Below are 17,929 nucleotides of genomic sequence, written 5' to 3' on the forward strand. Positions count from 1 at the left end.
ATTCATAACTAGCACAACATATTTATTAAGGCTTTATTTAGAACAACTTTTTTACTACTTTTTAAAATAGCTTTATAGTATAAAATTTTGAAACACAAATTTTTTGTGTATTTAAAAGTTATTTTAAAAAATAATAAGAAAAAAGTCCCAAAAAAAACCTAAAATTTTTTTTTTTTTTTTTTTTTTTTTTTTTTGCAAGTTAGCTTTCTCAAATCTATGAAAATGAAATAGGAGTTAATAATTCCTTTCAAAAAGATAATGAGCGTCCTTGACCAATTCGGAGGAGACTAAGAATGTCTTCCATGATAATGAGATCCATATTTTCTCCAAGGCAAACGGAACTGCAATACTTATTTGTCTAAATAATATGTGCAATCTCTACTATATTCAAATGATCACCCATTGAAATTGATGGTACCCACCCTGTGAATCCAAAGTAAATTGTGGAACACGTGTTTCATAATCATTAATTTAATATCTGTTTGGATCCATTTAAATCGTTTTAATTTATAACATAATATTTATCAACTTAGCAAGAACTTTTAGATTATATAAGAAATTTAATAAAATGAATAAACTTCTTACATAAATCAACTTAAGATTATGAGAATAATTCCACCAAGTGTACCGGGAAGATTTGTGTATGTTATTTTAAATTGTAATTTTTTATAATTTTAATAAAGCTACTTTTATTATATTGGTGACACCCTTCACTCCACCCTCTCACGCCATCTCTCTAGCCCCAACGGCCACGACCCCTTCCACTTCAAGCAATTATAACGAGTGACTGTGATGATGATTGGCAGTAGCAACTAGCAACTAGCTAGCTGCATAAAATTTTTTGTTGGTGATAGGGGTGTCAATATTTGAAACGGTCCGAAAACCCAACTTGAATCAAACCTAAAAATCTCTAGTTAGGGTTAATTCGTTTCGCAAATGGGTCGGGTTCGAGTTCCCGGATTCGACAGGTTTGAAAATTTCAGGTTAGGGTCAACCCGTTTCGCAAACGTCCCGCTGTCGACCCGAGCCTCGCCGTCCGCCATCCCGCTGTCGCCGTCTAGCAGTCCAGTCGTGTGGGGTCGGGTCAACTCAGTAACCCGACGGGTCGGGTCCGGGTATGAAATTCATAGCCATTTATAAAATCGTGTCTGATTAGGGCCGACCCATTTGAAGTCAGGTCAGTTCCGGGTTAGACCCGAACCCGAAGCGAAATCTAATTTTAACACCCCTAATTGGTGATTTCCTTCGTTCACCACTAAGGTCAAAGCTATAGAGAATTTTGTGACCAATTTGCAATCAAAATCAGTCACAAAAGCTCAATACATGCAATAAAAAAAATTTATTACTAAATCAATGGATAGTTTGTTATTGAATATTTGCAATAGCAAATTAACAAATTTACATCTTTGTGCTTGGATGGATAAGTCTGATGCTATCTTCTCTATTGTCCTTTATTCTACAATTGCTTTAATTCTTAGTTTTCTATAGGTATTGGTTTGGTTTTATTCATTCTATGCTTGTTATAGAATGATTGGATATGGTTGTATTTTTCTTTTTTATTTTTTCTATATCAGTTTGGACCTTTATGTTGATCCTTTTATTTGTGATTAATAAAATGGGCTATGCCCCAAATTTCCCCAAACAAAAAAACAAATTTACATATATATTTTTATTTTATTAAAAATTAAAACTTGTGCCCATATCTATATATTCATATCTATTTAGAGATATTGATTGAGAGATCCTATCACTTATTAAAGAATATGTTTAGCATCTTTATCTTTGAGAAATATAAGAAGATTTTCACTTCAAAATACACAGGCTCGAATGACTAAATAAAAAAGAAGAATTCTAGCCTGTAAAACAATAGATATTACATATTTACATCTGTACCATCATTTTATTTCCTTTTATTTCCCATCATTTTATTTCATATAAAAAATCACTTAATAAAGCAAGAATTTTGAAACCAGGATCGCCACAGGCTAGCTAGAAAACCTTCCATTCCCTCCACCTCAATAAGACAAGCTCGTTCAATTTTTTACTAGCCGTTAGGCTTTCCATAATACTGCTCTCCAATGCTATATCAACGGTGCTCTCTCCAAAGGGAAGAAATCGAAACAAATCTTCTTCGTTTCTGCATCTAAATCTTTACAGGATTTTGTAAAGGATTAGAGGAAAATCCAAATCTGAGTAAAGAAGATATGTCCAGTATTAATGGAGGAAGGAGATGCGCAGCTTGCAAGTACTTAAGGAGAAGATGCTCGGAGGATTGTATTCTGGCTCCCTATTTTCATCCTTCTAATCCTCACAGATTTGCTTGTGTTCATAAGATCTTTGGGGCCAGTAATATAGCCAGGATGCTTCAGGTAGTATATATGCTTCTTACGATTTTTTTTTTCTTTCTTATGTTAATTTAGTATCATCATTTTGAATATCCACTCTACAAGAATTTTGAAAGGAACCAAAATTGACTTAGAATAAGCTGATAATTCGAAAATTATTTAATTTATTTTTTTAAGATTTGACCCACCGAGGCTTAGGGTGGTTGGTGGGCGAACACGATTTAGAACCTCCCATTCCGGATTCGAATCCCCTCTACTACTGCTTCGCCTCTTCAGTGGGGCAAAGCAAGTGTGAGCTCAATGCTGGTGGATGGGCTTAATTATGCCGCCAAGCACTCCCTTTGGAGTGTCTGTGGGTAGATACCACTGTTTCAGAGAAAAAAAAAAAAGATTAGCATAATATAAAATTTTTATATATAATATTAATCTTATACTAAATTTAATATATTGTAAGCTCATCTTATATAAATTATATAAAAATATTTTTTTTTTTCCTTTTGAAATATAATGATTGTTAACTTTATTTGAAAATCCTTAAAAAAAAAAAAATGAGTTATATTTTGCCCATGTTGGTGGATTAAATATCTCAATGTTCATTCCTTGTGTTTGTTCCTTCAGCACCTTCCGGTCCATAAACGGGCCCAGGCAGCAGACGCAATGGCTTGGGAAGCTTACTGGCGCGTACAAGACCCAGTATACGGCAGCAACGCCATAATAGCCCATCTACAGCACGAGATCAGTAAGGCCCAGAATGAGCTTCAAATGACGCGAGCCCAGATCGCCATCATTCAGAACTTTCAGCATCAGCAGCACAATCAGATCCAGCCCAATCAACAATTACAGGCCTTTTGGGCTCTGGAAGATGAGCCCTTTGTTCTGCCCGATTTGCCCCATTTATAGCATCCGACTTCGTGTAAAATAAAATAAAGGGGATATTTTATTTATTATTTCTTGCAGTACGCAGAAGCCGTCTGATTCATATTACTTAAGATGATGTTAGCTAATATTATTGAACTGAAATCAAAACAAAGCTGCTCTTTCGAAACTAATCCATAAATTAACTGAGAAGGTCTCTCTCTCTCTCAGCTGCAATTTATACACTAGCATCTCTGGATTTATGCTAAAACCCTAAAATGTTAGAATAATTAAATATAATAATTATGCGAGACGTCGCAATAATTAATTTGATTAAATAACTTCTATGATCGATTATTATAACTAATCCACAAGAAATAACTACCAGTCATCTTTCTCTCTCATTATGGAAAGTTAATTTGTTCTATAGAGAATTAACTAATGAAAGAAAAAAGTGAAAGGGAAAAGGAAGAGTAATCGTAATTCAGAATTCAACATGAATCAAAGTATATTTTATTAATCTTATGAAAATCATATTGTTTACAATCTTGTGGATTTAAGATTTCTGTAAATTCATTTTTTTTTATTCATTTTGATTTCTTTTACATAATTTGTAATGCGAGTTCTTGCAAGAGTTAGAGAACTCATAATGCATGTTGCGAGTTCTTGTAAATGTTAAAAAACTTATTTTTTGCATGTGAGGAGTTCTTGCAAGAATAAGAGAAATTGAATCTAAACAAAGAGCATGCTGATAGCAAGGGCCAAAGGAAAAAAAAAAACTGGGCAACAATAATTTGAAGGCAAATGTACCTTTTCCCTTCAAAATAATCTAAAACTGAATTTCCATAGAAGCCTTTTTCAAGATATATCATTCCAGAATAGACAAAAAAAATCTTCCCAGCCAACTCTGCAATAGCAAAAACACAAAAGATCAACCATGTGATGATGAAGCTAAATCAGCTCCTGAAGGCTGGAGTTGCAGAGCAGCCGACAATGGCGGTGGCGGCCGAGGTGCTGTCATCTGATGAAATGGGTGGTGGTATTGCTGCTGTTGATACTGAGGTGGAGGAGGAGGTGCCATATAAGCATAAGGTGGATAGTAAGGTGGGTACTGACCTTTCATATGTAGGGGAGGCCTCTCTAATTCAGTCTTGCCATTGCTCGACTCCTGAGACAAAGGCACCATCGCTCCCATCCTCTGCGGATCCATCGAAGGGTAGAAGCTCCTCTCCGACGGCAATGGAGGAGGCGGAATGTTGAAGTAATGAAGAGGCAACGGCTGGCTGCTCTGCTGCTGCTGCGATATAACTGACCTTGGGAGTAAGCCGCCATGGGCGACGACGAGTCCTTGGTGAGAAGCTTCGTCGTCGCCTGGCTCCGTTTCTAACTTTGGTGCCTGGGGCTTCCCCCACATTAGTTTTAGGCGGAGGCCCTTAATAACAAGCTTGTTCGAGAGCTCCTCCGCAGCTTTCTCGGCTCCTTCCCTGGTGGTGTAGGAGACGAAGGCGCAAGCGCGTTGGGAGACCATTCTAATGGATTCGATCTCTCCGCAGGCATAGAAATTGTCCCGCAGATCTTGCTCGGTGATTCGGGCGTCGAGACCGCCGACATAAAGGGTTTTTATGGTCTCGTCATCAGGTGGAGCTAGAGATGACATCTCGCCGGCCTTTCCGAGGAGTTTGAGGGCGACGGGATCATTGACACTGCAGTAATGGAGATGAAATCAATAAGCAAGAGATCAAAGTGGGTGCTAATTATTTCTCGCATGCAAAATATTATGATCTGGAAAGTGCTGTAAATCAGGGTAAATAATTAGGTCCCGTCACCAGGGCAAATTACAGCATCAGGTCACCTGACGGAGAGATCCGTTCGGATCCTCTCTGTCTACAGTAAAGTGCAGGTTACTGTAGCACACTTGTGCTTTACTGTAGACAAAGAGAGATCCGAACGGATCTCTTCGTCAGGTGACCTGATGCAATAATTTGCCCGTCACCGGACATTCAATTACTTGCCATGTGGACTGCGCTTTGACTGCGTTTTTTTTTGCCACCTGGACTGTGCTTTGACTGCATTTTTACTGTGCTTTGACTGCACTTTGACTGCGCTTTACATGTGTTTTTTGACGCGCTTCACTTAAAATTCTGCGGACACGTGTATATTCCACATGGGATTTATAACGATTTAACATACTTCTTGCCAAACGATTTTAAGGATTTAACACCATCAGAATTTAGTAAATTCGGATTTAGAGGATTTACAAAATCATACTTAAATTAAATCTTAGTGGCATCCGAACTAGACCTGTCAATATTGGACCTAACCCAAAAATTTCGGGTTTGGGTTGACCCGAACCCGAAGCGGGTCGGGTTCGGGTCTGAAAAACCGACCCGTTTGTAAAATCGGGTCGGGTTCGGGTTGACCCGGAAACCCGGGATCCACCCGAAATGACCAGGAAAAACCACTGCCAGCGTTGCCTGCCCAGCTTGCCCCGTCTGCCACGGTCTGCCCGCCTACCCGCGTGCATCGAGCTAGCTGCCGCGCCATCTTGCCATCGCGTCGTGACGTTGTCGCATAGCCTCGTCTGCCGAGCTCGATCCGTTCGCGTCGCATTGGGGCCGCCGCGCCATCGCGTGCATCGATCTGGGCCAACTGGTCGCGCCATCGCGTGCATCGAGCTGGGCTATCGCGTTCGCGTCGCATCGCCTCGTGCTCGTCTGCCGTGCCATCTCACCCTGTTGCCGAACGTCGCTGCCCGCTGGCGGCTGCTGAACCTCGATGCCTGCTGTCGTTGTCGAAGTGGGTCGGGTCGAGTTGACCCGAACCCGAAGTGGGTCGGGTTCGGGTCCGGAAAACCGACCCTTATGAAAAACGGGTCGGGTTAGGGTTGACCCGAATAGTGTTGGGTCAATTTTGGGTTCTACCCGAACCCGACCCGTAACCCGAAATTGACACCCCTAATCCGAACAGGCCCTTAGAATGCAAAAGCCAAAGGGATGGCTGAGTACAATATATACGAATCAACATTTCATAAAGTAAAACAAATTTTGCATGCAATTGTCACAAACCTACACACACACACAAAAACAATCAGCCCACAAAACCCAATCAATAAACCTTTGGATGAATATCATTTTATCTGATAATGTCAGCGTTAAAGAAACACAATGCCCAATGGAAAAGTGGCAAATGGCGATTAAAAAGGACTGAGTTAGTACGCATACATACCCATAATATCGATCCTTAATGTTTTGTTGTGAAAGCTCTCCAGTTACAGGCATTTCATGCCGGTAAGGGCATTCAGCACCTCGAGTGCATTCTCCACGCACATAGAAACTGCAAACATGAGCCCGATTTCTCTTGTAATATGGTGTAGTCCTTTGAAGCTTTAAAATGGTATCATTTGGACGTATCTTCCCATATGAAGAATCATAGTCTATTCCAGCTCTTGCCTGTAAATGAACAAAATAAATACATTTAATAAAGTTAATTGACGATACTATATATGGAGGGGTTGGTAGTGGGATTATAATACAAAGTTAAGTGTGGCAGAAATGTGGATGCTCAGGTGGATGAGTGGCTTTACCCTTAGAGATAGGATACGAAATGAGCATATATGTGAAAAGGTTGGAGTAGCTCAAGTAGAAGATAAGATTAGAGAGAGTCGCCTTAGATGGTTTGGTCACATAAAAAGGCGGCCTTCCGATGACCCGGTTAGGAGAGTAGAGGTATTAGATTTGACTTGTGTTAAGAAAGGTAGGGGTAGACCTAAAAAGACTAGGTTAGAAAATATTAGGAATGACCTTTCTTTATTAGATTTAAATGAGAATTTGACTTTTAATAGGACACAATGGAGAAAAAGGATTCATGTAGCCGACCCCACGTAGTGGGATAAAGGCTTGATGATGTTGATGTTCATGTTCTGCATGTATGTGGGTGCAATTTCAACAGTATGGTCAACATAAACAAGAAGTAAAATGAATGTGATATTACAGAACAGCTCACCCTAGTTAAAAGACTGAAAAGATTTCAAAAGAATAGATTTAGTAAAAATAAATCAATTGGTGCTGCTGCGAATCCACAAACTTGCATCTGGTATCATTACAAACAGAAACTTCAAAACATTATGATTCATTCACTCCAAATGATATAACACGGGTACACATACCCAAAAAATTACTCGGCCAAATAAAGAAAATCAAAGGCATGAAATGTGTTGTGTGTTCATGTTAACGATGTGAAACAATTATCAACTTGAGGTCATACTACGCTCCAAAGACCTGATGGCATGAGAATTTAGTCACAAATGTTTATGAATTGGTTATTTTATATGGTTGGTACTTACACTGGAAATGTTTTCAAATAGCAAACTTAATACATAACATGACAGCGGATTAAACCTGAAACCATGACAACATACCATGATTCCACGAAGTATGCCTAAATTTTGTTTCCCTAAGAAGTTCCAACCAATTGCACCTATATATAATACAAATTTCATAAAAAAGAGAGTATCAATGATGCCACAGATTCGAATAAAAAAAGTCTCTTTCAATACACTATAAGACTGTGTGTGTGTGTATCTATCTATCTATATATATATATATAATCGAATCATTTAAATCATAGTTAAAGAAATAGAGTTAAAAGTTAAAATCAATCTAATTTAAATTCAAATTTAATTCAAATATAAATAACTCCTAAAAATTCTATCATCTGAATTAAAATAATAATAATCCTAATAATCAAATTAAATTCCCCTAAGGCTTATAGAAATCTTATCTTAAGAATTATGCCCAAACTCTTTCTTAGAAATCGGGTCTTCACAATGGACGAGACAATGGAGCTAGTTCATAGGCATCTCTTGTATCAGTAGGTGTAGTCTAAAGTTTGAATATAAGAAGTAGAATCTACAGGCTTCAAATCCAAATGTCTACGTGCATTGTACGTTTGTCTTATAACAGAATCAAATAAAATCAAACTACTATTAATTTCAAATTTAATTATAATATAAATAACTACTAAAGATTCTATCGTCTAATTTAAAATAATGATAATCCTAACAATCAAATTAAATAAAATTGAAAGAAAAATCCAGAGATAACTAAAAATATCAAGATATTTCTGAAATATTTTTCTTAAATTGCATCAATTCCCCTGAAGGAAACAAAACTCTTCTCTTGAAGAATTATGCAGAAATCCTTTCTTAGAAGTTTGGTCTTCTTGGTGGATGAGGCTGTGGAGCCGTTCATGGGCATCTCCTATATCAGAAGGTGCAATCAAAAGTTTGAACATAAGAAGTAGAATCTAGAAGCTTTAAATCCAAACATTTACATACATTATGCATCTTTCTTATAACAATATCATACAAATCTAATAGTTACATAGTAATTATAGAAGTGATAACACAAACTCAATATGTTCTTTTAATGAAGAAGTGCCAAAATTTTGGAACATGTGGATCAACCTACATATCTCGATAAGCACCTTACAATAATATCATAATCTGTTGATTAACTTGTTTCATCATATCAATAAAATAATGACAGAAAACCTCTCAATCTCAATAAAAAATTAGCACGATCCATGATTTAGGCTCAAGAATAGAAGTTATAACCTTAGTTTTTGTTCAACAAGAGGTTTGATTATAGATGATTAATCATCATCATCAAGTTCATATGCAAAAATTAAATTATCAAAATAATCATCTTCACGGACAAAATCAATACAAGGATAATATTTTTGAATAGTTATAAAATATACAGATGCTTGCGCATCCATAATTGATATAGGTTTCTAACCCTTTAAAGTTTAAAAAATTGATGCATAACATATCTATCATTATGCGAAGTGTCTTTGAAAATTGAAAAGATTGCATCCATAATCATCATGTAGTCATCACAAGAATATTGATAGCGTTCATATACCTCAATCTTCATATGTCTTGAAATTAGTTTTTAATATCTAAATAATAGTCGATAATTTAAATATAGCCACACTAATAATATGATTCAATGTAATTATGAGTCATACGCATAATAATTATGTTGTTCCTCAACAACTCATCTAGCATCTTTAAGCAATATTCTGACCAATTATTATGGGGCAAACTTATATCAACATCACATAATGTTTGATATCTAAATTATATCCATAATATTAACAAAAACTTCATAGATCTACATGAAAATTTTTATGACTGTGATGTATTTTCTAAACATAACTGATGCATCTTACATACTCACTCAACTTTATAGATGACATGGTGGAGTGGAATAGGGGGATGAATATGAGTGGCTAAGATTTAGATACAAATACCATCAATAAATTCAGCTCAGATGCCAGATTGATGGATAAGAAGAAATGATTTGATGTCAAATTGATGGATCCATAATGATGAATTTCTTCTTTCTTTTCAATTTTTTCTCACAAATTTGCATTCTTCCTTAAACTCATAAGAAAGCTTTGGGATTCATGCCAAAAGAGAGAAATATACTTTTTCAATCTGCATTGGGGTGCATGTGGGAGAGAGAATTCAAGTTATTTCTATCAATATACAATATGGCTAAAGAGAGAAAATTGTAGGTGGATAAAGATAAGAGAGTTCAAAACCTCAGTTTTCTATGATGCAAGAAAGAATGAAGAGAGAGAATACATTCAAGGGAAAGATAACCATATTTATTCATTATTAAGTAATCTAAATAACTACTCAAAACTTACAATATTAAGGGTTATAGGATAAAATTAAGCTATTTTGAATCAAAACTTAGATAACTCCTAAAAATTCTATCAACTAATTTAATGTAAGAGTTAATTATATGTTACCCATATTGGTTTATCATAATTGGCACATAAATTCATATTGTTTGAAAATATACATATAACCCTAAATATTTTTTATTAAAGTGACTCAATTATATTTTCCATTCAAGATGATGGAGAGAACTAGATGTTGTTGCCTAAAGAGAGGAAATGTCGATCATGGACAGAACCTCACGGGTGTTGCAAATCATGCAAAAGAGATTGAAGGACAAGGTGAAGAGCAGAACATTATTGTCAAAGATGATGCCAAATTTGAGGTTGGTGGGCTCAGCAATATTGAGAAGGGAGCAAAGAAATTGGAAGATCATAACTACATCTTCCCTTGTAGATTCTAGATTGGTTGGTTCTAACTACTAGAATGTTCACAGACACCTTGCCGCCCTTCATTACCTTAATTATGACTTTATTGCAGAGAGGAACTAGAAGTTTTCACAATCAATGCTGACAAGAAGGGAAATAAAATAAAATAAAGATGAAAACAAGCTTTTATTTTTTAACTTTGGGTCATTTACAAGATTTTCATCATATTTTCTTGCTGAAGATATTATTATTATTTCTTTATTTACCTCCATTACCATTATTTTTTATTATTGTTTCTTTTTAAACACCAGGTGTTTTTAATGAAAAAAGAAACATAGGTCAAATTATAGATTATCTAATTCTTCATCATTAAAAATTGAATTGCCTGATTATTTATCTCCATTGCTATTTATATTATTAGTAATGTAAGTTTTTAACCGCTAGGTGTTTTTCATGAAAAAAAGAAACTGTATCAAAATATAGATTCGCTATTTCTTCATCATTGATATTGGCTTGCTTGCTATATGGTATTTATATACATTTCTTTTTTTCAACATTTTTTATGAAGACAGCAATTGTAGGCAAGTTAAACTTTCAAATAAACATACTCTATCATCTCTACAAGTCGAACTTAGGAAAGGGTTTATGTATATAGCTTTATCCATCCATTACAAAAGAGCTATTTCTATAAATTAAATCCATTACGTATAAAAATAGAAGGTAAGGAGTAAAAAATTTGAGCCAAGCTTTCTCAGATTAAGCTCGACAAATTAAATGAATTCAAGCTCGATCTCAATTCTATAAACTAAAGTCTATCTTGATTTGGCTAATTTATTTTGGATAAAAAAGAAAATGATCAAAGTTTCAAGTATTCAGGCCATACAACGCGTCGCTTCCAGGGGACGCCCTAACATTAACACAATTTCTTAAAGGATTCATGTCATTATTGTTCGACAAGTTTTACGCTGGCTGTCGACTACCTAACGCAACCATCCACTTTTCTCATCCAGGACTTGGGACCTGGCAACGGCAGTGTTAAAAGACAAAAAGAATGAGAAATTAAAAAGAAATACTGAGAAACTAATTGAAAGAGCAAAGAAAGATTTTTAAATTATTTCTAATAAATGTATATTAAAACCCATGCATTTTAACATTTTTCTATGTATTTTATATTAATATTTTTAAAATGTGTCCACTCACAAGTTAATAAGTCAAGTCGAGGCTAGATCAAATTTGACTCATTAGCTCATCAAATTTTGCTCAAATAGTTTATTAAGCTAAACCTAGCTAGCACAAGGGTAGAATCAATTAAGTGACACCACAGGCCTGTCCTTTAAATGTCAAGTGCTTCTTGTACATTGCATCATCTTTAGTCCTAACATCTCAATAATTTCAATATTCTACCTAACTTGGCATCATAATGTAGTTTTATTTTATATAAAATTAATTTGACTTTTTTTTTTTGGAGTTTTTGTAACATGCATTAATAATATAAGGAATTTGCTTGCGGAAATCTAAGCATCGCTTTGCTTTTCACTAAGTGGTTTGAACTTAAAAAGAAAAAAAATACTCAATTGACACAGCATATTGACAACTTGGGTAAAATACGTATGATATCATCAACCCGTTAATAATATCCCCCCACCAACATAGGTATCATCTGATAGCATTTAACCTGTAATGCTTGGTGGATGGTTAATTAAATGTAATAACCAATCTATATGAAAAGAAAAATAAGTTCTGCCATACTGGTTATCTACACATTATCAGCCATATACGACACCATGTATCTATCTTAATAAACCACATACTTGCCTCATGGCAGCAAGTGCCTAGCTTTAAGAGAAAAAAAGCAAATACAGAAGTCACTCAAGACTTGGAAATCTAATTGGATGGATCTAAAAAGTTTACTAGGAACAAAAGGATGGTATAAATAGTTTACTAAGAAAGGATGGTAACAACTCCTACTGTAAAGTGTAAACAGATCAATATTTCTTGTACAACGCTTTACCCTAAAATCTGGAGAGTGGAGAAGGAAAGAAGCGGATAACTAATAAGTTTAACAATGGAGACAAAATTAATGTTCCATGAGTAGCTTCACAGTTCATAGAGTGGCAACTGTTGTTGCTAATTGGAATTGTAAAAGATTACTAAATATAATTTTCAAATTCCGCTCTTTGTCATTAATGCTTTTTGCTAAAATGGGTGTCACGTTTGTGCACCCATAACTATCTATGCAGGAACCCATTTGCAAGTTAGATTCAAGTCGAGCAGAATAAGGATCCACTCCTTTCTCGGAATAGTTTGTTCGACGGACTCACTCAAGAGCTGGGAAGGAGCTTAACACTAGAGCACTGCGGACCAACACCAGCTACCTCTTTCAGGCAATCGCCCTCCGCCCGATGAGGTAGGGCTCAGAAGTTACTCTCTCATTCAAGAAAATCTATATTCATCTCGGCCAGAGACAAGACACTCATGCAAGATACATCAAACAGCTAATGGCTCACATGCCGCCTCTACAAACAACCCTTAGAACTGGGTTGACATGAAAGCCCCATCAAGATGCTACTCGCCCCTTCTCACCTTAACGAGGCGACCTCATATCGACTTTCCATGCCTGTCTATTCTCTTTACCACACTTTGATGATATTCGCCCCTTTTAATCTCAATAGTAGATCCTGGACCAGCTTCCAACTCATGTCGACTGGTGTCCATAAGCTCGCTCGGCTCACACTTCTCAATCACCATCCCATTTGGCACCGACGATCGAGTTACAATAAAGACTAATGGGGTAGCCACCATACCCAGAACATAATATATGTACCTTTTCAACCCTATAAAAAGGAGGATACTCAAGAGAAGTGAATGAAGCAAAAAAGGAACACACAAGAGAATACATGATTAAACCCACAAAAGAAGATAGATGTTATTTCATTCTCATTTTCCTAGCTTAAAGCTCTATGGTTTAGAGCTCTCATTTTCATTATTCTTGAATCTCTGGCTTGGATAATAAAGAATTTGTCGAGATCCATATTATCTCCCATGTTCTCTCTTTTTCCATCGTACTCAAACTTCATTACATTCTCCCCACATACTCTCAGTCCATAGGTGGAATGAAGTACAACCTAGTATCATACACTGGACAAAACGGGATTCAACAACACTACATTAACTTCATAGGCCTCCAACAACCTTATGGACCAATCACAACTACCAAATGAATAGATGGAACTTGTCTAGTCAACCAAAATAGAACATAAAGATCATAAAGAAATAGAACAACAAAATGTAGGCGATGCAAAGGACACTACAATCATTGAAGCATGGAAGGATTCAAGGGGACGGTTAAAACTAAAAGGAAAACAAACAATCAATGAGAAAAATAGTAATTAATGTGGATGTGGAAATTTTTACAAAGTCAACACTATTGCTGTTGTTTTACAAATCACAATGGAAATTCATTATCTACTGAATCAAATAGAAGGCATCTTACAAATAAAATAAAGGTCGGGAGAATCAAGAAGGAAGAAGGGTGGAACTAAGGCAACATGGACGATTGGATGGAAGTTGTTTAAGAGATTTGTGAAAAAGAAGCTTAGTACCACTTGATTCACTTGACAGACAAAAAATAAAGATAATTCATAAAATCGACCTTAAATGATTGGGACATAGCTAATGATGATGATAACAATGATGAATGCTACCACTTTCAATTAGACATTGCCTGCCTTAAAACAAATTATCATTGAAAAAGTAAGATTAAAGGTATGTTAAACCACATGCTAATATCATAGTCATGCATCAACAGCTTCTTGCTCCTTTAATACATAAAAAGTGAAGGCAACACAATCTATAATGTAAAGCTTCTAAAACATGGGAGACATTAAATTAAGTTTAAACATAATTAGCAGACATAAATTAACATTTTGGAAATAGCCTCAGAGCCCTTGTCTCAGTTGATTTCAAGATCATATATATGGTCCTGATTGCAAATCAGAGAGTCTGAAGAAATCATCGAACACGTGACATAAAACAAGCATCATGTTAAACTAGAGTCCAAATCAACAATGGTCACAGAACACAATCCATACCCAGTATACACACCCATTGCATTTCAACAAGACAAAACAATAGTGACACATAGCCATAAGTCAAACACTAAGCATTCTATGAAGCACAATAACCACCCTATAGCTACAAAATAAAACTAAGCAATAAATGCAAAACTGAAACGTTGAGCAGCAGCTTTATACACATAGTGCTGTGCCAAAAAATATTACTCTGGGTACCCTTTATTCCTTTAAGAACAATAATCATTGTGGGAAATAGACTATTAAATAATAAGCCCAAACAAAAAGTCCAAGAGAGAAAAAAGCTTGCGCAACATACCCTCCGGTCATGCTCTTCAGCAAAGTATTCCCTATTGACATCACTCTTTGGGATGGCATCATTGGAATTTATAGCCATTGCTGTATCGCGGACCTGTACGGGCAAACCATATTCCAGGTCCAAGAGGCAAACCTGGCATACATTTTTTAGCTTACTACAAGTCTGGCAAATCTCGGTCTTCTTAAATCGTGCATCACGACCTGGCCTCCACCTGAAGACCGTGAAAGGCCTGGTGCAAATTTTGCACTCTTTGTCATAGTGCGCTATGGTCTGCACAAAAGATAGAAATAGGACGAGTGCATGGTTATATAAGATTAAATGTATGATCTCACATAAGAAAATCAAAGGAAGAATTTAAATTTTAGAAATTTAATGAAGCTCTTCACACTGGAATGGTTAGCCGTTTAAACTGACTATGAACCTTCGGGCCTGATTCGTTAAATGCAGGATTTAATAAATCAAGATTTGATAAATCTTATTCAAAAAGGTTTTAATGGGATTTAGTAAATCCTGAAGGTAAAACTGTTTGATTTTGGAATTCTTAAATCAAACCAGCTCTTTGGACTGATTGATTGCAGATTGAGATTTGGAGTATTTAAAGAGATTTATTGAATGATGTTGGTCTGCTTTTCTTTAAACCTAGACAATGATTTATCAAATCCTGCTAAATTCAGAATTTAATTCAGCTGTCTCCCTTGTAAACCTATTCGAACGATTAGTTTAAATCAAACTGAAATCCTGCTCAAAAGTTGCAAGCAATCAGCCCAAATAGTTAATCCATTCCACGTCACGAACTTCTATGAAACCATCAAATACAGTAGTGAAAGTACCAGAAAGGCTGATTCAGCTTTTCGCCTCAGATGCATGGAACCGCATAATTAAACGGTTAAAAACATAGTGATTACAAGCAATCAGTTAGCAATCTCATTACAAAGGAGATTGTGCCCCTCTATTAGATAAAAAACTAAAAGGTTAAGCAGGATTCCAACAGCAAAGATCCTCCAAAAATGAAGGGAAAAATCTGAGCTAAAGCAAGACTAATCATCTATGATAAGCAAAAGAAGTTATAATGTTAGGTTTTAGGTTCAGATGCCGCACATCAGGGATTTGCCTCAACATTTGAATATTCTTTGCAGAAGAAAGAGACGAGTATACGTACCATTCGAACGTAGGGGTTATCACCGAGACATGACTCGCATATGATCGGGAAGTCAGAGCGCTCCCAGCCGTCGGCCTGAGCGTCGCGGAGCAGCCGATGCGCCATCGAAGCGAGATCAGAGAGAAACAAGGATGAAGGGTAGGAAACACGTGAGAGAGAGAGCAACCTGACGAAACGAATGATATATTATATCGTGTTTGTGCGGGTACTTTAACAGATCGGATCCAAGTACCGTGCTCTTTGCATCCAATGTGGGTCTGGCATTTCGTGTTTCTATGGTACTCTTAACGGGTCGTATCCGAGTACCGTGCTCCACAGCTCTATTTCACATCCAATTCGCGTCCGGCATTTATAGCTAATAGCTACATGGAAATTTTCCTATATTTAATCAAAACTATATATTAACGCCAACGAAAAACAACAGCTTAAAAAAATTTTAATGAACAAACGGTTAATTTTGGAATTCTGCCCATCACCCCTCCAAAAAATAAATTTTTGTCCTGATATGATCCATCTCGCATCGTTTGTCCATCCATCCGAAGTTTCAAACTTTTCATCTTTGGCATTGGCGAATCACATGCAGCCTTCGGCATTCGAAGTTGAAGAGGTCGTCATTCTCGCAGTGGTCAAAGCCTCACGGCCCGACAAACATAAGAGGTCGAAGCCTCTGATTTGTTCTCTGTCTTCTGACTCCTCTCTCTTATTCATTTTCCCACCAAATTCGAAGCTCCAGAGGATCGAAACTCCATTCTCTGCTCCCTCTGATTCATGCCCTGTGGTTGCCTACATGTCCCAACCTCCTGCCCTAGTCGAGCGAAGAGAAACAATTACTTATAGATATGTTTGTGAACGAGCTTGTTTGATAGTTTTAAAAACTTTGTTAGATATGTTCACGAATAAAGCTCGATGTAATTGTTTGTTAAAAGGCTCAATAAAGCTCGTTTGTTAATTTAATGTACATTTAGAAGTATAGCTCGTTTATAGCTCGGTAAGGCTTATTTGTTTAAAGCTCGATATGTATTAAATGAATCAAATAGGAACCAAACATGAACACTCATTAATTTAAACGAATCAAATTTGAACAAAAAAAAAAAACTCAAATCAAATTTGAATAAGCTAATAATAAATGAACTCAAATATGAATATGCACATACTCGACTCGGCTCTTTTGCAACCCTAGGGACATGAAGGACAATGAGTGAAAAATTATAATAAAAATAATAATTTTTAGTGGGTAGCACCGCAGCTCCACTAGTCAATGTTGCATCACTACATGTCAAATTCAAAATTACTATACAAACAAAGGCTTCAATGTCGCGATAGCATTTTCTAGCATTGTTGCACTCTAGGCCTAACGCTAATGAGTTCAAATGATTAGTGCCATTGCGCTCCAATTTTTTTAAAAAATGATTTTTAAATTTCAATTATTTTTAGAAATTAGAGTTGTTAAGCCTGATTGAAGTCAATTGATTACGTGTCACCCAAATCTAATATCCTAAATATCATTGATACATCGTCAAAAAATTATATTGATCGAGCACGAATCTCGATGCAAAATGGAGTCGGTAACTTCAAAAATTAAATCTCGGAGCTCCCGAACTCCGATTTCAGCAAACTTATAGTCAAACTTAGCGTCTCGGAAATACGAACCCAACGACACCAAATTCAACTTGATCCAAGCCCAAATGAGTCTAAATCAAAGACTCGAAGTGCTGTTGGAAGGTTCGAATCACAATTTGAGTTACCAAACGGTCTCTGATTTTAACGAGCTTATACTCGAATCGAACGGCTCGACGAGATGAATCCAACGAGCCCAAGATCACCGAATTCTAAAATCACTAAGGGCTAAGGCCTCCAAATGCCCGACGAACGGTCCATGATCAAGGGGTTCAATATCGGCCGTCCATCCAACCACTCCCCATTTACCCTTGATCTCTCACCTATTTATGGGGCATGCCACTCCAGAAAATCTATAAATAGACCCCTCATTTCTCTTGAAAGAGGGACCCAAGCAAGAAGAGAAGAGGAGAAGAGAAGGAAGAGAAGGAAGAAGCTCCTCCTC

The 17,929-nt window shown here is 36.4% G+C and overlaps 2 protein-coding genes across 2 annotated transcripts; one reads left to right on the top strand and one right to left on the bottom strand.

Annotated features, from left to right (window-relative positions):
• Positions 1 to 2,204: 2,204 nt before the first annotated feature.
• LOC110099765 (LOB domain-containing protein 23-like) lies at positions 2,205 to 3,245 on the top strand. Its single transcript, XM_020827021.1, has 2 exons — positions 2,205 to 2,369; positions 2,964 to 3,245. Exons 1-2 carry the CDS (start codon positions 2,205 to 2,207, stop codon positions 3,243 to 3,245), a joined length of 447 nt encoding a protein of 148 aa, XP_020682680.1.
• Positions 3,246 to 3,993: 748 nt separating this feature from the next.
• LOC110099806 (zinc finger CCCH domain-containing protein 40-like) lies at positions 3,994 to 16,037 on the bottom strand. Its single transcript, XM_020827090.2, has 4 exons — positions 15,868 to 16,037; positions 14,709 to 14,978; positions 6,426 to 6,649; positions 3,994 to 4,903 (listed from the first exon to the last, which is right to left on the bottom strand). Exons 1-4 carry the CDS (start codon positions 15,970 to 15,972, stop codon positions 4,132 to 4,134), a joined length of 1,371 nt encoding a protein of 456 aa, XP_020682749.2. The 5' UTR covers positions 15,973 to 16,037; the 3' UTR covers positions 3,994 to 4,131.
• Between the last annotated feature and the right edge of the window lie 1,892 nt (positions 16,038 to 17,929).

Source organism: Dendrobium catenatum, unplaced genomic scaffold (assembly GCF_001605985.2).
Source record: "Dendrobium catenatum unplaced genomic scaffold, ASM160598v2 fragScaff_scaffold_220, whole genome shotgun sequence".
NCBI classification, from domain to species: Eukaryota; Viridiplantae; Streptophyta; class Magnoliopsida; order Asparagales; family Orchidaceae; genus Dendrobium; species Dendrobium catenatum.